General features: G+C 50.0%; 9 protein-coding genes across 9 annotated transcripts; 4 read left to right on the top strand and 5 right to left on the bottom strand.

The window, feature by feature from the left end:
• Window positions 1–211: 211 nt before the first annotated feature.
• BO79DRAFT_270968 (acid sphingomyelinase) lies at window positions 212–2,291 on the bottom strand (the record flags this gene model as incomplete). The annotated part of the gene is made up of 4 exons (XM_025687322.1): window positions 212–1,622; window positions 1,674–1,951; window positions 1,999–2,085; window positions 2,151–2,291. 4 exons carry the CDS (start codon window positions 2,289–2,291, stop codon window positions 212–214), a joined length of 1,917 nt encoding a protein of 638 aa, XP_025537149.1.
• Window positions 2,292–3,984: 1,693 nt separating this feature from the next.
• BO79DRAFT_270962 (putative sterol glucosyltransferase) lies at window positions 3,985–6,893 on the bottom strand. Its single transcript, XM_025687321.1, has 7 exons — window positions 6,767–6,893; window positions 6,006–6,702; window positions 5,796–5,953; window positions 5,375–5,738; window positions 4,969–5,319; window positions 4,252–4,898; window positions 3,985–4,181 (listed from the first exon to the last, which is right to left on the bottom strand). Exons 1-7 carry the CDS (start codon window positions 6,885–6,887, stop codon window positions 3,991–3,993), a joined length of 2,529 nt encoding a protein of 842 aa, XP_025537148.1. The 5' UTR covers window positions 6,888–6,893; the 3' UTR covers window positions 3,985–3,990.
• Window positions 6,894–7,598: 705 nt separating this feature from the next.
• BO79DRAFT_199491 (putative ubiquitin-protein ligase (Asi3)) lies at window positions 7,599–10,894 on the top strand. The gene is made up of 2 exons (XM_025681421.1): window positions 7,599–8,309; window positions 8,369–10,894. The coding sequence occupies exons 1-2, from the start codon at window positions 7,875–7,877 to the stop codon at window positions 10,820–10,822; spliced, it is 2,889 nt and encodes a 962-aa protein (XP_025537147.1). The 5' UTR covers window positions 7,599–7,874; the 3' UTR covers window positions 10,823–10,894.
• Window positions 10,895–11,628: 734 nt separating this feature from the next.
• Window positions 11,629–12,849, top strand: BO79DRAFT_270944 (uncharacterized protein). Its single transcript, XM_025687320.1, has 2 exons — window positions 11,629–12,321; window positions 12,375–12,849. Exons 1-2 carry the CDS (start codon window positions 11,763–11,765, stop codon window positions 12,599–12,601), a joined length of 786 nt encoding a protein of 261 aa, XP_025537146.1. The 5' UTR covers window positions 11,629–11,762; the 3' UTR covers window positions 12,602–12,849.
• Window positions 12,850–13,322: 473 nt separating this feature from the next.
• On the bottom strand, window positions 13,323–14,274 carry BO79DRAFT_270934 (CFEM domain-containing protein). The gene is made up of 3 exons (XM_025687319.1): window positions 14,117–14,274; window positions 13,918–14,056; window positions 13,323–13,865 (listed from the first exon to the last, which is right to left on the bottom strand). Exons 1-3 carry the CDS (start codon window positions 14,195–14,197, stop codon window positions 13,465–13,467), a joined length of 621 nt encoding a protein of 206 aa, XP_025537145.1. The 5' UTR covers window positions 14,198–14,274; the 3' UTR covers window positions 13,323–13,464.
• A 1,106-nt stretch (window positions 14,275–15,380) lies between these two features.
• BO79DRAFT_247002 (putative DNA polymerase delta subunit 4) lies at window positions 15,381–16,359 on the bottom strand. Its single transcript, XM_025685616.1, has 3 exons — window positions 15,905–16,359; window positions 15,777–15,844; window positions 15,381–15,716 (listed from the first exon to the last, which is right to left on the bottom strand). The coding sequence occupies exons 1-3, from the start codon at window positions 16,284–16,286 to the stop codon at window positions 15,573–15,575; spliced, it is 594 nt and encodes a 197-aa protein (XP_025537144.1). The 5' UTR covers window positions 16,287–16,359; the 3' UTR covers window positions 15,381–15,572.
• A 1,880-nt stretch (window positions 16,360–18,239) lies between these two features.
• On the top strand, window positions 18,240–20,057 carry BO79DRAFT_199486 (arrestin C-terminal domain-containing protein; the record flags this gene model as incomplete). Its single annotated transcript, XM_025681419.1, has 3 exons — window positions 18,240–18,317; window positions 18,380–19,264; window positions 19,322–20,057. 3 exons carry the CDS (start codon window positions 18,240–18,242, stop codon window positions 19,562–19,564), a joined length of 1,206 nt encoding a protein of 401 aa, XP_025537143.1. The 3' UTR covers window positions 19,565–20,057.
• Window positions 20,058–20,260: 203 nt separating this feature from the next.
• Window positions 20,261–20,769, bottom strand: BO79DRAFT_289258 (uncharacterized protein). Its single transcript, XM_025688762.1, has 2 exons — window positions 20,665–20,769; window positions 20,261–20,602 (listed from the first exon to the last, which is right to left on the bottom strand). Exons 1-2 carry the CDS (start codon window positions 20,704–20,706, stop codon window positions 20,411–20,413), a joined length of 234 nt encoding a protein of 77 aa, XP_025537142.1. The 5' UTR covers window positions 20,707–20,769; the 3' UTR covers window positions 20,261–20,410.
• Window positions 20,770–21,449: 680 nt separating this feature from the next.
• BO79DRAFT_37884 (tRNA splicing endonuclease subunit) lies at window positions 21,450–23,247 on the top strand. Its single transcript, XM_025689156.1, has 3 exons — window positions 21,450–21,636; window positions 21,721–22,490; window positions 22,541–23,247. The coding sequence occupies exons 1-3, from the start codon at window positions 21,521–21,523 to the stop codon at window positions 22,984–22,986; spliced, it is 1,332 nt and encodes a 443-aa protein (XP_025537141.1). The 5' UTR covers window positions 21,450–21,520; the 3' UTR covers window positions 22,987–23,247.
• The last annotated feature ends 36 nt before the right edge of the window (window positions 23,248–23,283 follow it).

The raw sequence follows: 23,283 nt of genomic DNA, 5'->3' as shown, positions 1-23,283 counted from the left end.
TTATTACTCTGCAATTCTGAAGATTGGCTGCAGAAGACATATGGAAGAGAAACCCAATCGACTAGACAAGTGTATCAAATGGAAATTGGGTATGGGCAATCCAGCGCCAGTCTGTCTTCAAGATTATTCATTTTCATAATCACAACTAGTAACACACCAACACTCCCAACCACAACACCGGACGAAACACCACCCCTCCCCCGCACACATTTTAAGAAACAGTCGCGTTAACCGTAGTATTAAGGAACCCCGAGCCCAGCTTCGTCTCCGTAGCCTTAATCAGCGCCTCGACAGCATTATCAAAGCTCGAAAACATCTGACCCACCACCGACTCACCACAGGTACTCTCCCTGGGATTCGTGCTCGTATCCCTAGTAGTGATAGCATCCCGCTTCTTGAAGCTAATCCCAGGGGTAATCTCCACACAATTATACTGCGACTCAGCAGCACGCAACTGACAGATCTCATCCGTCTTACAATCCCCTGTGCAGTCGGAGACATCCCATCCACGACTCTTACGGGCATAATAATCCTGGAAGACGGAGTCATCGTTCTCGAAGAGCACCGTGACATTGTGCCAGAAAGCCGGGGTTAGTTCCGCGGCACTGTCAGTAACGGGCGGGTCAAGTAGCGATCCGTAGGTCTCCTTAGCAGAGTAGTATTTCTCCCAGGTGGGGTTTGTCTGGTATGTTGAGCTGGACATGTTGGTGATGTATTCGGTGAAGTCGAGGACGCCGAAGGTGACGGGGTCGACGGAGTAGACGCGGAACGCAGGGTTACCGGAGGTGGGGGTCATGGCGGGCATGATGTAGGACATCATGGATGCGGTGTCAGCGGACTGGTCTGTGTAGTTGGAGTAGGCGAGTTCGAACTCGTCTTTGTGGGTGTGGCCGTAGAAGACGGCGGCGATGGTGGCGTCGTAGCGCTGGATGATCTGGTTGAAGTAGTTGGAGGCGTCGTGGAAGGTGTCGCCGGATCCCATTGGCATGTGGCCCATTAGCCAGACGCGTTCGCCGGCTGTTTCTGCTGCGGAGAGCTCGTCGACGAGCCAGGCGAGCTGGCCACTGGGGTCCTTTTCCATGGTTTTCTCGTAGAGCCAGAAGTTTTCTTTGTAGTAGAGGTTGGTGTTGAAGGAGATGAGGCGCAGGTTGCCGCCGGAGTATTTGACTGAGTAGGCGCCGTAGTCATCGGCTGTGCTGGCGGCGGTGGATCCGATCCATTGGCTCCAGTCGGAGGAGAGGGTGTCGTAGGCCCACTGGCTGGAGATGGTGGTGTCGATATCCGCTGGTGGGAAGGAGTTTACAGGGGCGCAATCGTGGTTACCGGTGACGCCGTAGACAAGGTCGAAATATTCGGCCATTCGGGAGTTGTAGGCATCGTTTAAGTCGTTGGTTACTTCGGTTTCGTTGACTAGCCAGACGGCACCTTCGACGACGTCGCCGGTGAATATGACGAACGAGGCGTCAGGAACGAGGTCGTTGATAGCTGAGTACATGCTCTCCTCCAGTGTGAGGGGGGCATCGCAGTTATGGTTTCCGTATTCGCCGGCCGGGTAGTCTGTCACACCTGGGTCGTCGGAGGAAGTATAGGGACGGCAGCAAATGGGCTTGGTGCAGTTGTAGCTGGCAGAATGGTTAGTTGTTGTCTTCCCACAGGGGGTGAAGATCGCATACTTAGCGCCAGTCTCGTACGAAAGATCGACGTGGATGTCGCTGATGTGGACAATTTGCAGAGGAGTCTCTCCGCTTGGTGTCGGACGTGACGCATTTGCGGGTTTGGCAGATGGGAAATCCACAGTATATTCGGCCACTGCAGGGTAATCGCACAGCCCGAAAATAGTTGTACAGAATAGAACTGCTGTCTTTGACGGAACGTCCATGTTGCGCAAGTCATGAGCCAAGATTGGGCCTTCACGGGCAATTGCACCCTCACAGACATCGTCGTCATCAACCTGGAAAATTTAGCCTGGTTCAACAGAGAAGTGATTTGGAAGCCTACCCCAGCTAAGATGCAGACTTCCGTGATCACATCGACAAAGTCATCATTGCCCAAGTGTGCAAGGGCCTGCAGAACAACAAGAAGAGCCTACGAGTATGTGCGAAGAGTGAGCATCAAGCGCTGTTATCAAATTACCCAGTGGGGCGACAGACCTCACATGCCGCACAGGTGGCAGCATCCTCGATATCAGTCAAGATCTCGCTGACTGTCGACCTTTTGGCGATCCCAGTCTCGGTAGATGCGAGAGCAACACCGGCAAGGGCCCCAAAACACAATAAGCCTGAAATTCTCATTTAGCCTATTACCAAGATTGGTGCAACAGACGGAGTTGCTGTTCAACAGCCCAAAGCCAAGGGTTTGTTGCGCGCCTTATATAGGTTCGACCATATAGGACCGACGATCATAGCCCATGGAGGGTGGTGCCTCTGCCAGTACCCCCTGATCACCTGTTCAAACGCATATCGCATAGATCATCCATATGACACTAAATGGATGCGGATGAAAATGGTTCCGCCTTTCTGCACGTTCTTCCGAGCTCCGCAATGATTGAATGGTGGGTAAATAGCCGGTGGAGATAGGGCAGCGTGGGCTCCATGACAGCGAGGGCATGCCGAGGCCCTCGTGCTGCCGATTGGAGGACAGGCTTGCGTCAGGCCCGGATAGAAATTAAGACCAATTTAGCCCTGCAGGGGCAATGGATGAAAGCCGGATTGTCACGGAATTGGTTGCACGCTAATGTGGACAAGTGATAAGCAATCTGGTGAATGTCTCGGCGATGCCTTCCCGTCCTAGTTTGGTATCGGACGCTATCTCCTGTCACCTTATGCACGACAATATGCCCAAATTTTGTACATCGAACCAGGAATCTGAGCAGAGACGCATTTTCCACTTTCCTCTGATTAGCAGATGTAAACATCCAATAGGGTTCAGCAACTGGCAGATTCCTTGAATGACACATAATCCAATTATCGATAGGCCAAGGCTCACGTTTCATATTTGGGGAAGCCCTGCTGATCAGTCTCAAGGCGAAAGCGAGACGCCTGCCAGCTTTTCTATGGAGTCAAGCTGGGAATCACATCCAGTAGTACTCAATCCTTTAGTGACAAAGGCGACGTTACTGCTGCGAAGGAAGAAACAATTCCATGCCTTCTCTTTCAGGTCTCTATGATCTCCTGAAGCAGTCGTTTTCTTGTATGAAATATAATCAAACATTGTAATATGTCGTCCGTAAAAAGTCGCTAGCCCAGGAAATAACTCTCGGAGAGAAGATAAAATTGCTTTTGATACGACACAAGTACTTCACGGGGCCATTGGCGCCAATATTATAGGCATGGTAGGTGAGATACATTTGTTCCTGGCTTTTCGTGACAGCAAGATCAGCCCACATTTGTCCAGTTTTTAGGTCTGCTACTAAATCGAGTCGCACCAACATTGACTTACGATATCAAATCAGATAGGCTGTGGGATGCAAAAGTGATGCAGGAACGCGATCAAAAGGTCAGCGAAAGTACACTTTGATGAGCATTATACGCTGCGGATCATAGTGTTCAATACCGGCAACATCATGTGAGCTTGTCGCGCTCGCTGAGACCCTCAGATGCTGCACTGCGCTGCTGCTCAAGTACTAGCGGTCTTATCACTCTGATATTGTCAGTGTCTGCAAGGGCTGTCTGTTGCTGAATCTGTAATCTTGTAACATTGCCGTTCGGAGGAAGGAAGGAGTTAGTGAGTGGCAGATGCGGGCCCGATAGAAGGACGTTATCTCTTCTTGGTTGGCACCCTTCTGTGTCTATTCTGGACGCTCTTGGCGAGCACTCATCGGGGCTCATTGCAAGTCCATCTGGAAATAAATACGTTACATTGATAAGCACTCCGTAGGTGGGAAAGATCATATTAATATATATATATACTAGTAGTGTCCAGCTCACGGCTACATGGTAGTTATGTCACCCCGGCTTACAGAAGCAAAGTTCCAAGAGATATCGTGTTTCATCAACCAGTTAAAGCCTGGAACCTCCGCAGGAGATACTGTTGCTCATCCTCCGGCATGTGGGCTCGATCTGTTATGGCGTATCCATCTCTGAGTCGGGCAAGAAGGATCGCCTTCCCTGTCTTAGACCTGACGGCTGCTTCAATTGTTTTCGCGATGCCTTGAAAAGGGTACGCGACAAGCCCAATTCCAGCTATACGTGGATACCAATCAGCGATCATTCTATACGAGGTGGGCATCTATTCGGAGAATGTTGTACTTACCCGAAGGAACTTTAGTCGCCAGTCCAATGGTCCCTTTTGCGAATCCTTTAACGGCCCCTAGCGCCCCCTCTTCCCTCGCGCCTTTGATGGGCTGAGAGAAGAACCCCTTAAATCCATCTGTCATGCCATCGACAAAGTTCTTGCCGCCCATAGTAGCACCAGATTTCCAATCACGAACTGTGCCATACTGCTTAGGTTCCTCTCCATAGAGTCGAGGAACCTGTCTGAAACCCTCAGCAGCAGCATAGGGAATGTCTACCACCACGCCTTTGAAGTATGCTCCGGTGAACTTGCCAAAGCCCTTCAGAGAAGCTCCAGCCATACTTCCTGCCGTTGATAACGCGTTTTTATTGGGCCCATCGTTGGTAGGAGTATCCGTATGCATCAGTTCAGAAGGCCGCCTACTTGCCTCGGAAAGAGCCGTGAGAGATCTAGAAGACGACGATGTTATAGTTGTAGAAAGTGCAGATCCACTCCGTGATATTGGTGGCTTTGGAGAACGACTGGATGTGTATTCCTTATATGGGTTGTATAGCATCTCGCCGGTCGACTTAAGCATTGCAGATCCTGTACTTGTAGAGGCAGAGAGAATGCCGGTTACGGGGTCCCGGCGACGGTTTTCGATATGTATCGGATTGATCGCATTGCTAGTACGAACCTCGAGTCAGCATATGCCAAATTATTTTACTAAGGCCCAATTGAGAAAACATCGCTCACCCCCGAAGCTCCTTTGCATTGATTTTGCCGTTGTCGATTAATAACTGAACGGCAACTTTAGAAAGGCCTATGCTATTCTTGGACCGCTTGTAAGTCCAAGTAGCAGGCTGATTAGGTATCAGGGAGCAACGCATCCTGTTCAGCGGGAGATGGCGATGAAAGGATCGAACGGCTGCTGCTACTCCTGACTCACGCTGCATCTTCAAAGCAATGTCACGAGCGGAATCTGCTGCGGCTGGTCTCAGCGAGAAAGCGATAGCCCCAGCCAAATTCTCTGCGTTGAGTGAAGCATAAGGGATTGGCTTAGCTCCAGCGCCAGATCTTGCCACCATACTGCCCCAAAATGGTTGGCTTCAATAAGTTAGCATTCAGATTGGCAGGAAGTACTTTTCTATACAGTACTTACTCCCCAAAAAAGGGCACAACGGTAGTCGGTCGGCCGTTAGCAAGACCACACGCGGTTGTCCCAGCACCCCCATGGTGCACCACAGCAGCAACGTGCTTGAAAAGCCACTCATGAGGGCAATCGTCAATGTAATAGACATTGGAATTGGGCACACCACCTAGTCTGCTCCAGCCCCGTGATATGATGGCACGTACGCCAGTTCTCGCGATCGCTTCTAAAATGATCTCTGTCATTTTCTGAGGGTCATCAATCACGATGCTGCCGAAGCCTATATAAATGGGAGTCGCTCCCGACCTTAAGAATTCCTTCAAGTCAGGTGGCGGTTCGTACGATGGCATATCCCTGAAAAAGAAACCACAGACATCTAATCCATTAGTTTTATAAGGTAATCAGTAGCAACAACTATTCAACGAGTGCTTACCAATATGAGCTGGCCAGTCCCGCGGCCTCGGGATCAAGGCGGGTGACCAACAATAAGTGAAAGGGATCTTCAACGTTTCAGCCAGCCTGGGGCCTTCCGTGGTTGGAACCGGTTCCAAATCGATGGATGCCCGCCATCGATTGACTACATCTCCCAACCTATGCGACAACGTTAGTCATGAGTTCTTACCGATCAAGTGTTTGCACGCACCCTTGCCATGTAAGCCATTCTACCACACCATAAGAAACCCAGTTTGCTATATTTGGATTCATATCAGAGGAGCTCAGGTTAGCAAGTGGGTGAGGGAAAGCCTTGGTACTAGTCCAAGGCATGGTGAACATGAGGTGAACCGGAATACTCAAAGCCTGCGCACAATGGACATGGGCAAAGCTAGGTGGATTTGCAATGATGGCATCTGCGACGAATGGGATCTTTGTAATAGGGTCATCTTCGATGCAAGACTTCCAGCAGCCATGAAGCATCTCATTTACCATTGCCCTCTTCTTCTGGACTTCTCCAGTGCGCAGGCTGCTGATTTGAGGTATTAAGCCGGGGTTCTTGACCATGAAGGCCATCAGCTCTGCAGGATCACCTCCGATAGGATAGAACTCAAGACCTGATTGAGTGACAAAATCAGAAAATACATCGTGTGTGGCGATTCGGATACGATGACCGTATTTTTGTAGCTCGGTCCCCAAGGCGATGAATGGTTGCACATCACCTCTGCTGCCCACAATTTGTATCACGATATTCAGTTGGATGTCAGGTTGCAGCAGCTCATCCTTTACCGGTTGACCCTCGGAGTAATCTGGAGGTGGGTTTTGGAGATCTTCCTGCTGTAGCTCAACGATCGAGGCTAATGTTCTTGCCAAGGTTGAATCTAAATCGACATTGACGCGGCCATTGGCTTTGTTGATGGTTAATCCTTCTTCAAACTGCTATGCTCATAGTCATAGAAATGATCTGCTCACCCTGTACGTCTGCCGATTCGACCACAAGTCCACCATCAGTGTATGGTGAATAGGGCGGCGGTGCCTGGTCATATGATGATGAACCAGGGTTGCTATAACCCAGCCGTGGGTCTTTTTCCATATCTCAACGGCACACCCAGTAGGTTGGAGCAACTTCCTATTGGAAGGAAGCAGCATTTGAAGAGAAAACTCCATGACATCTTCTGGGAGGAGAGATATTTATGGTGATGAGGGACAGGCAATAAGCTTTGTGCAACCCCTGGTAGTGAGTCCCTGCTGTACTTCGTATTCGTTTTCCTTACGGGAAGTGGACTAGTGTGACACTGAATAGTCCACAAGTAGAACTACAGGCAAAATTCATCAGCTTGGCATGATGTTGAACTGCAATGGTACATTTCTCTGAAAGTAGCTATGGCAGCGAGTGGCACTAAGGAAAGTAGTACTAAGAATCTACTACACATGATGCGTAGCAATATAACAAGGACTGAGCAATCGATGCTGGCAGCGGTGATGTGCGGGTATAGCCTTCTTTTCTTCCTTCTAGAACACAAACCACAACTGTTATTGACATTGCTAAATCTGGAGGATTGATCCGCGCCGCTACAGCAAATAGTTGTATTGAATGCATCGATTTCATGCAGAGAACGACAATTACAAGCAGAAAGAAGGAAGTAACCGCGGGATGATGCCGGGATGGCACGTGCAAATTCCGTGGCAATTACCTGATCCGGTTAGCGGCGGATGTCGGGGAACGGACTGGAGAAGGCGGGTTGCTGATGACGGTCCAAGATAGACCGACTTTAAATCGAACTACTTTGTATCTTACTGCTGCCTCTCCATCCCCAACACACCTCGTTGTATGTGGGACTCGCTGTCCAACTCACTCGGGGGAAATGATTCCAGATATGCCATCGGCTTCTCTTGGCATGCTCGATATCTCCCAGTGATACCGGATCACCCTACCATTTACGATCGCCCCCTCTCCGTCTCCTCGCATCCGCGCGACACACTTGTACCCACCATCCCACGGATGCTTACGATTGAGAGATTCGCTTTCCGGCTGAAACCAGATCGCTCAGGCATCGCTTCTGCTTCCTGAGCATCAGTCATGTCCATACTTCCATCGGCCGCTTCAGCCGCAACAGCTTCAATAACTGCTGCGCAGTCCCTGAACACCACTGCATCGATCGCCGCTCATTCCTCATTGTCCTCGTCATCGCGCGAACTCCTGTCGCTTCCATTCCGCGGACTCTCCCAGGCAGAGGCCTTTACATTCTCTACCGTGCCTAAGCAACTCGCCAAGCTAGTTGGACTGCAGGATATGGCGACGCGATTTTGGGGGGCAGCTTCTGGGACGGGACTGGAGCCTGAAGCAGTACTGGCAACGCAGACAGCCGCTGAAGCTGTCAGAGACGGCGTGGTTGATGCCGCTGCCCAGGCTGACTCCGGTCTCCATTTCTCCGACATCCTACAGGCCGTCATGAAATTCAGTGGTTTCTTCTCGTACCTGACGAGCCGGTGGTCTTTAACTTGCTTTACCGTGGTAAATACTGATTTCCCCGGCTAGTCGCTTCGTGAAAATGGTCAGGCTAACCTATCAAGGCTCTTATATTGAATAGGATTACAATATATGCCTCCACTAGAAGACACCTTAATCTGGATTGGACTAGGCGATTGGCTCTGCGCATCGTTCCTATTGTCCTTTTCATTACTCAAATCTACGCACTTCTTCGGTCTATCCGTTGCCAAACATCCCCGGAATACTCTACCATACGCTATGGCACGCCGGGTAAGCGCTTGCTATTCGATCATTCTGGCGGAGGAGGCTTCTTGCATGCCCTAAGCTCCACCCTTTTACCCTGGGAAACAGACGAGCAGTCTTGCAGTGCGGTGCACATGGGCCGTCCTGTAAATGCATCGGACATATCATATGGCTCTTTCCGACTGCTCTGGCCAGTTTTCATCCGCCTCTGCCTCAGTCACTTTGTCGAGACCGTCTCTTGCGCTTTGCAGGGACGAGCAGTTGTCACAGAAGCTGGCATGTCTATTTTCGAACACTCGCTTGCCTTTGCAGAGGCAGAATCTGTAATCAGCCAGACTCTTGGTCTTGGTATCTTTGGCTTGTCAAAGCAAAGCAGTGCGAAAGATGTCGCTGGAGAGGGTGGGCAATCTACCCTGCATATCCTGACCCGAACTCAAGCTTTGGAGCGAATGAATGTCACTCCCGAGCTATTGCTAATCGCGATGATCTCGTGCTGCAACAGTCTGACCTCAAATGTTCTAGATGTCATTGGCAGACAAAGTCGTTACCGCTTGGTGAATACTGCTTTTTGGGGCCTTTGCTTCATGTCGGCTATGGCATGGGGCTTGTTCGGCGGTTCTCCAGTTGGGAGCGACAGTGTCGTTTTGAAATTTCCGACTGTATGTATTGTAGGGTTCATTCCTCACCTGCTCATCCTGCTGGGAATTATCGCCTGTGTCTTTATATACATGATTGCTCTGGTTATTACAGCGTTCTCGCTGCCTATGCAGACATCGGGCTCGTTGACACTTCGAGAAAGATTCTCCCTTGCACATGAGAATATGCAGGGCGCCAGCCAGATCCAGAATATCCGTATTAACTGGCATGAGGATTTCTACAGCACGCTGCTGAGGATCGGTTACACGGCTTTGACGGCTGCCAGCGAAGCAGTCTTTCTCAATGAAGGAAGGCGGGTTTCCGCGCGCAGGATGACTTGGTTGGAACAGGATAGGCTGGCCGAAATAGAGTCTCATCGCAAGCAGTCATCCTGGAACCCCCGCGGTGATCCTTCCGCGGATATGTGCTCTGAAAATGGGGAGTTAGACTTCGATATCACCGAGTCAGCCGTGGAATGGGAGAGCGGATACTCGCGCGAAAAGAAAATCGAGAAGCCCAAGCCAGGCTCCAGGCCTGTTCGTCCGCAAAATGATGCAGGTGGTGTGGGTACCTTCAGGGGCGTGGTTCGCTGTTACCATGGATTTGCGTTCTTCCGAGGCATCTTCTATCTTGTTCTGAAGTGGATTGCTTACGGTCTGGACAAGCTTCTCTCCCGGATGGGCATAACTGCCCGGCCCCAGTGGTTGAAATCCGCGGTAGGGTCACCAAAGGACTCGCAGAAGAAGAGAAAGGGCAGCCGCATGGATACTCTAGACTTTTGGATTTTGACAGATGATGGAGCTTTAGAGTTACCCGACGACCATGAATTTGATGTAGAAAGAGAGATGCGAAAGAGGGAAAGAATCCAGGCCGCTGGTTGGGAGGAATCCGATGAACGCCGACTTGACGACAAACTCTACGGTTGGTGGAAAGTGGGAGGCTCATGGGGCAATCAGGACCAGAGCTCTGATTACGCACCTTCTTTTGATGACTGGGAAGACACTACGAGTGTCATATCGATGTCGACAACGGCCGGCTCCGAGTGGGAAGGGTACGAATCCGACGGTCGTCGCACTCCCACTCAAGAAGACCCCTTTCCGGGTCGTTTCTCCCGAGAAAGTACTCCAGCTCAAGAACCGCTCGTGGACATCGGCGCCTTGGCACGACTGCTGGATCCTCGCGATCAAGAAAGCAGACACGAAGCGCGCATATTATCTGCTCACCTGGCTGCTGGCCGTGAGGGTCGGATAATGACCCGTCGGCAGTTCCAAAAACATGTTGAACGGGACCGAGCCCAGATTCTGTTTAGCTCACGATTAGCACAGCCCTCCACACATGAGTCTACTGATGGCAAACGCAAGCCTACCTCTGAGGAAGAAGCCGAGCTTCTCGAAAACCTCATCCTCTCGCGAAGAGCCGAGATGCGGTCCGCTCCAAACGCAGACGAGCAGACGTGGGAATCGGGTGCCTCGGGTCTTGGACCCAGCGGGCCACCGTGCGTCATTTGTCAGACTAGCCCCCGTTCTATCATCACTTGGCCATGTCGGTGTCTCTGTATTTGCGAGGATTGCCGTGTCAGTCTTGCCATGAATAACTTTGGAAACTGTGTGACATGCCGCCAGGACGTTGCAGGTTATGTCCGGTTATGGGTCCCATAAGTCTTGTTTTCTTTTCCGCATCGGCCTCACGCTTCACATATCGAGGTCTTCATTTAGCAACATTAGCGTAATTTGAATGCAAAGCGATAGATAGAGTGATTAATGTACATTGTACCATCTAGGATAATATTTGCAGTGCGGATATAGTAGTTTCCATCCTCACATTACCTATACCATTCCTCATAAACTACACAGTACCTAACCACATCCAGATATCATCATGAATCAGTCTAGCCCCAAATTGAAACCACCCATTTTAAGCCCTCTCTCCCTAAGCCCAACTCCACAAGCTACAAGGACCCAGCACATCCATCACACCACCTTAGTCTTTCTCTTTCTACATTAACACACAGCTGTTCACCCACTCACCCAACAACGAAAGCAACAAGCGAAATTTCCACTCACATTCAATACCAGTCTCACACTCTAACACACAAAGATGCTGCTGACCCAGTTTCGAAACGCGCATTCACTGACCCAGCCCTCGTCACATACATACATGCATCGATCGCGTAATGTATACTTCTTCACGTCAACACCGTCATCTACTAATACGGATCTCTTCGTTCTATTTCGTTCTCTCGGCGTTATCGCAGCATACTCGTTTCTTCTCGGCGTTATCACAAAATACGCGCATTCTCACATTCAGAAGTTCTAGGTACCATTCTTCCGCTATCGACAGAACTGAACTGAACTGAAAAGACTAATAATCATTTCGAATCCAGTAAGTGATGATCTGATGGCAGTCCATTCCGGGGGATTGCTTCTCGCTCAGTTAAGAGGGAAAGAAAAACAAAATCACAGAGAACTGACTATGGATCAATCCACAGATAAGGTTGCTGTCGTTGGGATACAACAGTAAGACAGATTCAATCTGAGAAATCGGGGAGAGAGAAAGAGAGGATAATCAGAAAATCTGACGAGAAATACCAGCGCAACCATGGCGTCGTCCTCTGATCATCCTCATGACAGAGAAAATAATTACGACCATAACAAGCCCAACAGACCGGCCCTGAAGATCGACACATCCATCACCGCACGTACTCCTACTAGTACCGCCGGCGCCAGCGGCGGCACTGAGGTCCCGTCTAGAGAGACGTCTTCCCCACCGCAAAGTGCCGTTAGCTCGATGTCGACTGCATCATCCATTCTGTCTAATTCGTCGAGGGAGTTCACGCTGCAGCTCGTTCATACCAATGAGGCTGGTGGTGGTGATCCCGACGACGATATCGTCATTCTGATGTGGCCTGTTACTCCTGTCTCGGCTCCAGCTCCTGCACCTTCTCCGGCTTCGCCGGTCAATGAGACTGCTCCCGCTCAGGATCAGGATCATGTCCAGGAAGTGGGTGATGGGGGTGTCCAGATAACTTGGTTCAACCAGGCAACTGTGGAGGATATCGTTACAGCTATGGCTGAAAGTCTGATCTCCAATGTGCCGGGCGTTGATTGTGACGAGGGTAATGTCGACCAGATGGATCAGAGTACGTTTTCTGGTAGTAGTGCGTTAACCAGTTAGGAAACTATGAAGAAATATGCTAATGGAGTCATGAAGCACTCACTAATAGCGAGGGAGTCAACGACGACATCCACCAGGATACAGCGGTTATTGAGCCCTGCGACCCTGAATATGACGCCGACACTTCGACTAACCTGGACGACGACAGTGACTATGAGATCGTCCATGCCTTCTGGGAAAACGTTGTCCGCGACGGCCACGATGATGCTGTCGAGCACCAGGAGGGTCATGGGCATTCCGCGTCGTCGTCCGCTCAAGAGTGACTGATTGATGAATGAACTCGCCCTGTCAGTCAGCTACCACCTCCTCAGTCCCGATTGAGGAGTGTGGTAGCTGACTGACAGCGAGGATCGCGTCTCGTGAAAAGTTCGCTCTTTGGCGTTTGGTTTTCTTTTCCGTTTTGGGTTGAGCGTGGAGTAAAGGGAGTTAAGGATCAGAAGAAGGAAGAATTTTTACAGACTTGCTTTATTTTCTTATGGAGTTGGAGTTGGTGGTGTTGTGTTGTTCAGCAGGTCTCGGTTGGTGGTGAGGGAAAGAAGAAAGGATGACAGGAGCTCGGAGGGTCTGCCCTTTATGTATGCTGAGGTTGGAGCTAGCGTACGGTCGTTTAGTGTCGCTTACGATAATAACGAGTTAATGTTGTCATTTTTGAAGGCTTCTCCTGATACTGAGTGTTCCTGGGCTCATTTTGAATGTGAGCATGTGGTGCAGTCGCCGTGCATTCAATTGGATGTGGTTTGTAGGTGTGTTCCGGACCCGGTTGGGTCAGATTCTACAGTGATACCCTGCACACTCCAGTGCACTGCTGGGTTTGCGGGATGAGGAAGTACGTATTAGGGAAAAGTGGTAGTACAATGCACAGCATAGCAACAAGATGATTTCAAAGTCAATCAAAAGCTTTCTCTCGAACAAGACATAAATATTATTAAGACCATGTAGAGACATGGATGGGGCTCAGTAAGAATCCATATTGGGGAGTACCCAGTGGAACAGAAGTAAAAATAATAACCGAAAATTATCCGAGAGAGGTCACCAGCAGCAAAATAGCAGAAGGAGAGACATGCTATACACTTCTCATACTCCATGTAAGAATCCAACGGTCTGACTTGCTACACTGTAAGTCCGTCTATAGCACGCACACTGCAGCTGCAGCAATAACTATAGCCCCAGCTACACCCGCCTTGATAGTCGACGCAGAGCCAGTTGAAAGGGGAGAGGATGGAGATGCTGTGGATGATGCATGACCAGACTGACTGTGTGAGCCCGGCGTTGACGGAGCGTGGGAGCTAGATGCCGACGCTGATGCAGATGCGGACGAGGAATGCGACACCTTGGAAGATGATGCAGCACCTGAAGAGGATACAGTCGGGAGGGTCGCTGAGGCAGCGCTCGATGAGACAGCTTCTCCATCAGTAGTGGAAGTCCTGGGCATAGACAAGGTCGTAGTCTCGAGGCCACCGCCCACTGGAGGGATAGAAATAGGATGGCCTGCGATGGAACATTGTCGGACGACTTCACTAGATACGGCTGGCAAGATATTAGTTCATTCCACTACTCAAGATAACAATTTGGCTCCTACCAGACTGGTCGGCAACGTTGCATGCTTTTTGGACGCAGGGGGTTATGGTGGTAGGAAGATCTGGCTTCTGGCAATGGCAAGCAAAGTCTGTTAGCTGTGAGCATCCATCATGCTGAAATGCACTGATGAAGCAGTTTATCTAAGGGATGAGAGACGATGTCAGTCAAGAGGACCTCATCAGCTGGGCGTTGAAGCTTACAGAGCATGAAGGGATATTTGGGAGTTGTGCAGTAGCAAGGGTGCTAGCGAGCAGAACGAGAAGTGTGTGGAATAGCTGCATTGTTGAGGTGCTTGGCTTTCTATTACTCGAAGTTGTTGTAGCTTGCGTCGAAAAGAAGGTAAGTGTATGCCAGGGAGCGATAAACGATGGCTACCAGACAAGCAGATCAGAACCAACGCATGGGCGGAGGACCTCGCTTCTTATAAGCTTGTGCCACTGTTCCACGAAACTTTAGAGCCGGTATCACATGCATATAGTGCTCCCATTGAGGCATATCGCATTGCCCCTTTTTCATGTAGATTGAGGACATGCGGTGGGAGATGCTCAATCCATGTAGGAACCTCCGGCCTATTGGAGTGATCGGGCAAATATCATTTTCCAATGCGCACGGCCAATCAACTAAATGTCTTATAATGTTGGCCGGTCGTCTTTTTGACCTATGCATTGGGTTGTTCTTGGAAGGGCATGTATATAGACGGATATCACTGCCGAATGAGCAAATTGCGACGTAGGACGGGTAAAATTGCACGTAGTTCGGTGACACGCGGATTCCTGTCCAGAGCGTGTGACAGTCGCTGTTGTACTAGTACTATATTGAGACCCTCAAATTAGAACCGTTGTAGAACCAATGGCACTTCTTGTCAAAGTGAGACCAAATAACAGGGAGCAGACTTCACTAATCGGATTCGAGGAGGATTCAACGACAGGCATCAGCTATGGAGTCTGGAAACAAACGGCTGCAGTCATCTGGTGCGATGAGCATGCAGGAAAGACAACCCCTGGAAGCGACGAGGTCCAAATATAGTGACACCCAGCTCTGAGCCTACCTCTGAGCGTAGATTGGCCAATGCAAGGGCTTCTTGGACGTCTCGAAGGGAGCTTGCAGTGAACGTCCTGTAGGACAGTGATAGTAGACCAATTGTTTGGTAGCACTGAAAGGGGCTTTTTGTTCAACCAACCGAGTAGGAAGAGCTCAAACGCAACGTCTCCCGGAGCCCAGACATCTTCGGGTCCTTTACGCGGAAGCATCCAACCCTCTTTGTGAGATACTGTGTGACCAGAGTGGTCAGGTTTAACTTCAGAGTTGCTGATCAGAACTTTCTTGAGTGGCGTTTTGGGAATTACTAATAATACAGTCGCCCAGCCATGCAGTTCAGATGTTTACTTATGTACCTTGATACCTGTTACTACGGTGTTTGTGCATAGTTTGAGTGGCGACTTGTGTTCCACAGTGTCTGCAGATAAAGAGCGTAGACTGGTGAAAAATGAAGGTTGGCAATCAAAGCAATGTAGGTCATTTCAAAGTAGTAATCCAAAGGGTATGCGCAGAGTTATCCCAAACGCCTGTCCCACAAACACCCGTACTCCAAAATCTATCCCACGCTGGTCCATGGGACAGAAATATATATTGCGCAGTGTCCCACCAAAAGCATGCTCAAGACATCAGTTCGTCAATATACGCCCTCTGTTTAGTATCCTCGTCTGGTTTCAACAACACTGCCAACACCTCGAGGGGAGGATTGAGGCCTAGCGTATGCGCACGTCTCCATCGCTTGAGTCGAGCAATTCCAATGCAAGGCTAGAGTGATAGAGCGTTAGTTCAAGCAAACATGTGGTGTACAAATAAAGACAGACTTACCCCGTATTGGCTTGAAAGGTCGAAGTTGCGCAAAATCTTCTCTCGTAAATCGAGGCCCTCCTGGTGAACTGGTGGACATGATCAGCGTACTTATCACAGGAGTTGCCTGACTGGGATGTGTGACTCACCTCTAGGCCCTTGTCTCTTTGCCTCTTCCTTCTTCCAGTACTGTTGCAGTTGCCTTTCGGTGATCTTCTCCGCCTTAGCATCCTCTTCTGACCGTGGTTGCTCAATCTCCGCCCGAGCCTGCTGCCTCACGGCAAGCTCTGCCACATGGGGCTGCGAAGGCTCCGTGGAAGTAACAGAAACCTGTTCTGCTTCGGATACATCGTCTACTGATGGAGTATTTGATCGAGAAGCGTCAATCAAGTCGAGATCCTTGGCTTTTTGACAGCGTGTGGATGGCGCTGCTGATGGCTTGGTGACTCTGGATTTAGAGCCGAATGAGAGGGTTGCCTGATTAGAACGAGAGGCGGCAGTATTACCTCCGCGGCGACGAGTGGGGGGCATTTCGCAATTATATTCGGATTGCTTCGTCTATTAGAAGGTGTATAGATAATATGCAGCAGTTTGATGAACCGAGTCCAGGCTGAAGGAAAATCCAGGACTACGTCTGGGCCAGGCTTGGTTGAGAGTGTGGGGGAGACGATGTCATCATTGGTTTGTTGCACATGGCAACCGCCGCTACCGGATTTACTTCCACCAACCCCAATCCAGTTCTATCGCCCCTGGAATCCCAGCAGAAGCTGTTCTTGTTTGCTTGCTTGGATGGTATGTTTGAGTATAAAATAACGTTCTTCATGGATTTTATTAGCTATATAGATTTATAGCAAGTCAGCCTGTCCGCATGTCTCACGTAGTCAACCCGCCGGCTTACTGTACTATTGGCCTGATAACGAAGAATATTGCGGGGTAACTACTAGATAAGTAAGTACTTACTTAGTAGTGGTACCTGAAATTGGTGGATGAAGCAGCCTCCCGGCCTGCAGCTGACCAAGGGCCCTTTTTCAAATTGTAAGATAGTAGTATCCACTTTGGTGGTTCGATGGGGATATCCTGTAGAAGATCACATTTAAGGTGAAACTGCGCATGCCACTACGTTGCAGAAATCTGCACGTTTATCTAACTATACTAGTGGATCGATAGGTTGATTTTACCTGCTTTGTTTTGACTGCGGTTATAGTATTGACAACGTTCTTTCGTCACTAAGTCAGTACTATTCAGTATGGTGGTTGTGATTGATAATCCTTGATTGGGAAGTGTCTACCTGCTTATCGCTAGTATGGGTCAGTCACATGGCATCATCGATAAGAAACAAGACCTGCAAAGCGGGAAACCAACGAACCAACGAACCAACGATTGACCGCTTTTTGCAGGGGAGCTTCAAGTGGAATCCATCCAAGCATGGATCAGCGCCATGGAAAGATCCAGCTCTATCTATCTGTCTGTTAGACAGAATGCATGAATTGAACTTAGTTAACCGAGTTCACCGTAAGCAGATTGATAAGAGTCCATACACAGTAAGGAAGGAACATGCTCAGGAGCGGTCAGCTAGGAATACATCCAGGATGCATTTGCTGTCAGTACTTCGTACAGGAGGATGATTAATAGACCAGGCGGCAACCAAAGCTGTTAGTACTTAATATGCAATCAATTTGCCGCCCAGAATGGCTTCGTCATTTCACTCTGCATAATCATCAACCAAGCCCCGTTTATTGAAAAACGACGATCAATAGTTAAATGTTCTGCCTGGTGGACAGCTCAATAGTTTAATTAGCACCAAGAGAAGTTGAAATGTGTTCTTAGCTGTCTTCCGAAGACTGAGTGCCCTGCTCGTATTGACAATATGCGGATGATCTGACAGGGGGATGGAATCGGGGATGAGTTAATAAGTTGGTTTTGGTAGTTCCTTCGTTATACTCCGTACTGCGCACAAGAATCGCGGCTGGCTGGTTTGACAAGGGTCGGGAAGACGGTCCAGTTCAAGTAGTTCCGTGGCTGCCGCTGGGAACTTAACCTGCTTAGCCGCCGCAGATGTTCCCCATCACCTTCTCCCCTCCCCACACCAGCGCTTGTAAACAACCCTCGATTGCTTCACCAACGTCGCACCGGCTTTCTCTCGCTTTCCACCATCCTTCCGACTCTAACCCCGTTTCCCTGCCTTTGCCGCTTCCGAATTCCTGTCTGACGCCGCCCGCACTCGAAGCGGTAATCGCCTAGCCTCGCCCAGACTGGGTCCGAACTTCACGTTCCATAGCAACGAGAGGGGTGTACCGCAACTGCGCCCTCACCATACCTTGGGTGCAGCGCTATCAAGCGGGATTCACACACCATATTTGGCTTCTCTATGAGATTACCGCCGATATATAGCTCTTCGAGGTCGCATATACTCCGCCGAATCCCCGGGGCGCATCCCTCTCACCCGCCGCGTGCCCATGGTGGTGCGGTAGCAGTGCTCTCAGCATGGCCGCATTCGTGCGAGTGTCGGGGCCGCCGAATGGCCATTTCCTGATCGGCTACCCCGGTATATCTGCAACAATGGTGAGAACCGACTATTCTCTGGTCTATCTCCGATACATACAGCCCTTGCTGACCTCCAGAAGCCACGTATCGAGGGCAAGGTTGAGATCAGGCCTAGCGTCGGCATTACAGCTCCCGTCAATGTGTCCCTCGTCACCATATCCCTTCATCGCCGTGAGACAATACATCCCTCCGCCGACTCCGTGACCAAGAAGCACCTCGCGCCCCCTAGGAAAGAAATCACGGATATTGTGGGCAAGGAGATGCTCCTCTTCCGTTGCCCAGCGGGTCGAGAGTACGAGGAAGTGATATCCATGGATTTGCCCTTCGTCCTTTTCATTCCATTTGGGCGCGGAGGGCCGGACGCTTCGAGGAGAGTTCCACCCGCCAGTTTACAACTGCCTAGTCGCACCGCAGAGACATTCTATGAAATAGTGGTCATGGTTCAACAAGGTCATTCGGATCAGCGAAAATACACGTTCCCGGTTCCCATCTCACGCTATGACACACTCTCCACGTTTGGCATGTACAACCGACCTGAGTCGGCGGAAAGGGTGTCGGACCATCTGGTCACCTTGGGCATATCTTTGCCTCGGTGGTCTTACGGCCCCCTTGACCCTGTGAGCGTTTACGTCAAACTATCGCCCAATCTCGACTGGATAGGCAAAGCTAGGAAAGTCACGATCAACAAGATTACTATCGGTATTGATGAGGAGATTATATACAACCATGAAGGTGACGAGCCACAACGGAAAGTGAGGACCTTGACGAAAAGAACAGAGCCGATTGGAGTAAAGCTACCCCCGTCGGGCTTTTTGACGAATCTGGGTTTAGTATTTCCAGCCAAAGATCTTCGAGACTCCAAGGGTATTCTTCCCAGGAGCGATATGGCTTTTCCGGCTTATGCTGTGACGGGGTTTACGACAACGGCGAGTCTTTATAAGATCGAATATTATCTCACAGTAAAGGTTCGTCTTCCCACTGCATGTGCAGTCGTATGACTTTGGCTAACAATCATACCACAGGCCCACTTGACTTCCGCCAGAGACATTGTCATTCGACAGCCGATAGTTGTATGTCCTCTTGACCATGCTGGTTGTAAAGAGGAAATGGATGCTATCGAACAGGCTGCCCGCGAGGCGGTACATATCAATCCGGATAATCCCATGTTGCCGCTTCCCTCTATCGTGCGGCCCAACGATCCCAATGCTCTTCGTCATCTGGGTGTTGCTATTGTCGGCAATCAAAAGAAGCCCTTAATAGACTGAGCCACAGTTGCCAGTTCGGACTCAAATGTCCACCATTTCCAACGAAGCATGCCCAGGCTTTCGGCTGCGGGCTAATCGGGCCAATTCACAGCGCCAGCCCCAGAACAACGCCTCATACGCGCCGATAGAGCCTGATCGCGTCGTATATTTCTTTTCTGATTCGGCGTGCTTGCTGTGACGCAAGAAGCGTCATTACGTCTTACGAATGCATGGGCTACGGAGTTTTGTCGTTGCATGGGTTTCCTGGTAGCCATTTCGTTCCATTTTTTGTTGGCCGGAGCAAAACGGGGTGTTTGGGTTGCCTTTGCTTCATACGGAGGAAAAGGCTGGGGGGAGAGGTTCCATTCTAGTTTGGTTCACGTGCTTTCCCATGCATGTTCTAGTGGTGCATGCACAATATAATATGTAAGATCTACCTTTTCACGGCTCAATTTTGGAAGCGAAAGAAAAGGAACCATTCTCAGCAGCACAACTTGGATTCAACATGTGACAGACAGGGCAGATAGATGATCCCGTCCGCATAGTTCACAATATTTCTTGCTTATCACGCAAGGCCGATTATCTGGAATACTATATAGCGATGCTAATTCCTTGAACGAAATACAACGAGAACCAGACACAGCGAGGCGAGAGGCTCGTATATTTTCAATCATTTACGGCAGCGCCAGTATTCAACACATTCCAAATTTGTAGGGTATTCGTTAAACATCGTAGCATAATACATGAAGGCACTTCCGGCCAAAACAGCCATGCAACACGCTTGTCAAAAGACTCGAGTCAAAAGGTCATCAGTTTTCATACCGACAACCAGCAATCCAACCCCTCTATCCCGTCTCATAGTCCAAGTCATCTCTCCTCCCCAATCTTCAAGAACTCCATAGCAGTGCTCAACATATCCGGATCAAGCTCGCGACGATTGCGCTCATTCATATCCTTCTCCACACGTCTCATAAACTCCTTGAGCATCTCCACAACACACTTGTATTGTGGTGAACGAGGACCGAATGTAGTCAGTGTGTTGGAGAGATTGACGGTGATCTAAACTGCGTTAGAGGGGCAGGTCTACATGATGATTGTATGTGCCTAACTGGAAAACTTACCTGAGTGAAGATCGCCTTGTAGTCAGGACGAGGATCTTCCATTTTGGAGAGATGGGCACAAAGGATGCTGCTACTGGAGCAAGGTCAAGAAATTTTATGATGGTGGTGCGGACCCTTTTTGAATTTCAACCCCGCGGTTGTCGGATCTGATAAGCAGACTGGAGAATGCCTGTTGGGCCTGAGGTTTAGGCGTCAGTTGTCAACGCTGCGCACAAGAGCGGTCTATGGGTGTGTGACAGGGGCAGAATTGCTTGGTTTGAGTGTTGTGAATAGGTTTGGCTTGATTGGGTTACTATCTAGTAGGGGTGGTGAATACCCTTCTCTCTTGAACATGCAATAATGTACTTCAGAGATATATCGCACCGACTACTACAGTGTAATAATCAGTACGATAATGACATCGAGCTATACTAAATATGTAATATAGATACACTCAAAGTAAAGGCAGTGATGGTATGTAACGTATTATAGAAAAGCATCATGATGCGCTACCTCTGGTTCCCATTATCGATGTCCATTGTTCGGTGTTTAGCCATCAACCGATAAGAAGCTGCCTAAGAAGTTCCCCGCAGAAGGGATACCTTAGTATACTAACGAAAAAAAAAAGAAAGCAATTAATTTGGACGCCCCAATTGTTTCACCAGAACTGGTTGGAAATGCAAGTTGGAAGGCAGACCGCAGGCTAAGCCCGAAACTAAACCCCCCCCGTGCATTCAGATTTTCTTATCGGAAGTGGATATCGATCCGCCCGCGCAGCTTAACTTTCTTTCCACTCTCGCTTTCCCCTCACGCGCTCTGCCATCCCCGACCGATACTACATGCTCTCTGGATTGGGTCATTGTCAGCTGGAATCAAAATGGCTGACATAGACGAGGCCGTCATTCACATGCCCTCGCAGGATGCGAGCGCTCACATTGACACCGACCTCTCCGACGAGACTCAGGACTTCCGCATGCTGAATAGCATTTCCTTGTCAGTGCTACCACGCGTCTATCTGCACCCTGCCCCAATTACAGCTTAATGCGCAAATGGCATACTGACAATGGAAGAAAACAGCCTCACAGATGGTTCCCAGCAAAGTCTTCCCAAACGCGGTGAAAAGGACTTCGAACCGAACCCCACGCTCTTCCAAGCCGACATTCTCTCTGCCTCGCGACAGGCCATGCACAATGCCCTTTCATACCCTCGTCTACACCACCCGAAGACACAAGTCGTTGGAATATACTCTCCCAATGGACCGATCCCGCTGCGATCTGCCCAAAAGCTAGATACCATCACAGAAGAATCAGAGCCCTCGAAACCCGCAGGCACGGATATAGGCGTCCATCCCGACTCGTGTGTCTATGTTCCCGCCCCGAAGGGACAGTACTTCAAATCGATAGGTCAGGCTGATCGTTGGAACCGCGTATGGTTACTTCCGGAGGAGGCTCTGTATCTACTTGAAAGAGGGACCTTAGATATCAGGTGGCCGTGCTCGGAGGTCGGCTGTGCTGACGATGAGGGGACGGACGACTCTGGTATCCCGATGAGCTTACAGGCTGCTTATGCGGCGTTCATGGGGCGGAGCGGTCTGACTAGTGAGCGGTACTCGGTTTATACGGGATTGAGGCGGTTGGGGTATACGATCATTCGTGCCCCGGGGTGGCACGATGCAGAGGAGGGCGCGGAGACCAGCGAATCACAGCAAATAGCACTGGAGAAGCCTCAGGGTTCGGGTCTTGGGATTGCTGGGGTGTTTAGGCAGCTTTTGCAGTGGCTGTACAAACCTGGTAGCGCTACAACTGCGTTGGGACCGGTTGTGGGTCTTGGGATTCATCGCAGTTATGGTACGTTTCCTGCTCTCGCAGCGCTTGCGGTTATACTGACGATCTTTCAGATAACATATATCAGAAACTCTCTATCATTCCCTGGTATGACCCGACTGCTTCGCCATCTCCATCACCTCCTACGACACCGCCCTACCGTGTAGTCTTCCATATCTACAAGCCATCCACACCATTCAAGAAATCCGCCCCTCCGACCCCCGACTTTAGGCTCGCCGTTGTGAATGCACGCACGCACACCACGATCCCGACATCAGCTCAGCTTGGGGCGTTGCTCGAGAGCACACCGCTCGACCCACCAGTGGGCGAGAAGATGAGTCGCCAGCTGTACCAGCGACTCCGGTACGGATACAGGAACGTGATCCTGGCTGTAGTCGACGAGGGCGTCGTGAGCTATCTCCGAATTGCAGACTCGGCATTTGGCAAGGAAAAGCTTTACAAGCAGCAGAACACGAAAGGAAACAAAGGACCCTGGCGTCCACGGCCCAAAGGACGCTGAGGGCTTATCAGATTCCATTATACAGCTCATGCTAAATACAGCCTCGAAGGGATAAGAGCATCTCTCCCCTGGAATAAGGCCCGAGATCCACCAGAACGGACACGGACTGAATAGAGGGGATGGTAACAATCTGCCATCATCTTTAGTACACCCGTCCACGGAGTGAAAGGACGGATATAGATGCTCCGATGGCGAGCCAGTGGCGCTAATAGCCCACTGACGAAGTGAGACGAAATGTGCAGTGGAGGGAGTCCCTAAAAGGGACAAGAGACAGCAAGATATCCATCTATTCTTCCA

Source organism: Aspergillus costaricaensis, assembly GCF_003184835.1.
Source record: "Aspergillus costaricaensis CBS 115574 unplaced genomic scaffold BO79scaffold_26, whole genome shotgun sequence".
Classification (NCBI taxonomy): Eukaryota; Fungi; Ascomycota; class Eurotiomycetes; order Eurotiales; family Aspergillaceae; genus Aspergillus; species Aspergillus costaricensis.
Note: the sequence above shows the minus strand (reverse complement) of the source record. Positions and strands in the feature narration are given on the sequence as shown.

What these genes read in the sequence shown, in the direction of transcription:
- BO79DRAFT_270944 (XM_025687320.1), top strand. Translation starts at nt 11,763, where the DNA reads ATGGCGTCGTCCTCTGATCATCCTCATGACAGAGAAAATAATTACGAC. An exon ending in GAGTACGTTTTCTGGTAGTA is followed by an intron (nt 12,322 to 12,374) that starts GTGCGTTAACCA and finishes GGAGTCATGAAG; the next exon opens with CACTCACTAATAGCGAGGGA.
- BO79DRAFT_270962 (XM_025687321.1), bottom strand. Translation starts at nt 6,887, where the DNA reads ATGGAAAAAGACCCACGGCTGGGTTATAGCAACCCTGGTTCATCATCA. An exon ending in CGAATCGGCAGACGTACAGG is followed by an intron (nt 6,703 to 6,766) that starts GTGAGCAGATCA and finishes CCATCAACAAAG; the next exon opens with CCAATGGCCGCGTCAATGTC. An exon ending in AATGCAAAGGAGCTTCGGGG is followed by an intron (nt 4,899 to 4,968) that starts GTGAGCGATGTT and finishes GGTTCGTACTAG; the next exon opens with CAATGCGATCAATCCGATAC.
- BO79DRAFT_289258 (XM_025688762.1), bottom strand. Translation starts at nt 20,706, where the DNA reads ATGGAAGATCCTCGTCCTGACTACAAGGCGATCTTCACTCAG. An exon ending in ACAAGGCGATCTTCACTCAG is followed by an intron (nt 20,603 to 20,664) that starts GTAAGTTTTCCA and finishes AACGCAGTTTAG; the next exon opens with ATCACCGTCAATCTCTCCAA.
- BO79DRAFT_247002 (XM_025685616.1), bottom strand. Translation starts at nt 16,286, where the DNA reads ATGCCCCCCACTCGTCGCCGCGGAGGTAATACTGCCGCCTCTCGTTCT. An exon ending in AAAGAGACAAGGGCCTAGAG is followed by an intron (nt 15,845 to 15,904) that starts GTGAGTCACACA and finishes CATGTCCACCAG; the next exon opens with TTCACCAGGAGGGCCTCGAT. An exon ending in ACCTTTCAAGCCAATACGGG is followed by an intron (nt 15,717 to 15,776) that starts GTAAGTCTGTCT and finishes CTATCACTCTAG; the next exon opens with CCTTGCATTGGAATTGCTCG.
- BO79DRAFT_37884 (XM_025689156.1), top strand. Translation starts at nt 21,521, where the DNA reads ATGGCTGACATAGACGAGGCCGTCATTCACATGCCCTCGCAGGATGCG. An exon ending in ATGCTGAATAGCATTTCCTT is followed by an intron (nt 21,637 to 21,720) that starts GTCAGTGCTACC and finishes GGAAGAAAACAG; the next exon opens with CCTCACAGATGGTTCCCAGC. An exon ending in TGGGATTCATCGCAGTTATG is followed by an intron (nt 22,491 to 22,540) that starts GTACGTTTCCTG and finishes ACGATCTTTCAG; the next exon opens with ATAACATATATCAGAAACTC.
- BO79DRAFT_270934 (XM_025687319.1), bottom strand. Translation starts at nt 14,197, where the DNA reads ATGCAGCTATTCCACACACTTCTCGTTCTGCTCGCTAGCACCCTTGCT. An exon ending in CAAATATCCCTTCATGCTCT is followed by an intron (nt 14,057 to 14,116) that starts GTAAGCTTCAAC and finishes CTCATCCCTTAG; the next exon opens with ATAAACTGCTTCATCAGTGC. An exon ending in CAACGTTGCCGACCAGTCTG is followed by an intron (nt 13,866 to 13,917) that starts GTAGGAGCCAAA and finishes ATATCTTGCCAG; the next exon opens with CCGTATCTAGTGAAGTCGTC.
- BO79DRAFT_199491 (XM_025681421.1), top strand. Translation starts at nt 7,875, where the DNA reads ATGTCCATACTTCCATCGGCCGCTTCAGCCGCAACAGCTTCAATAACT. An exon ending in CTTTAACTTGCTTTACCGTG is followed by an intron (nt 8,310 to 8,368) that starts GTAAATACTGAT and finishes TAACCTATCAAG; the next exon opens with GCTCTTATATTGAATAGGAT.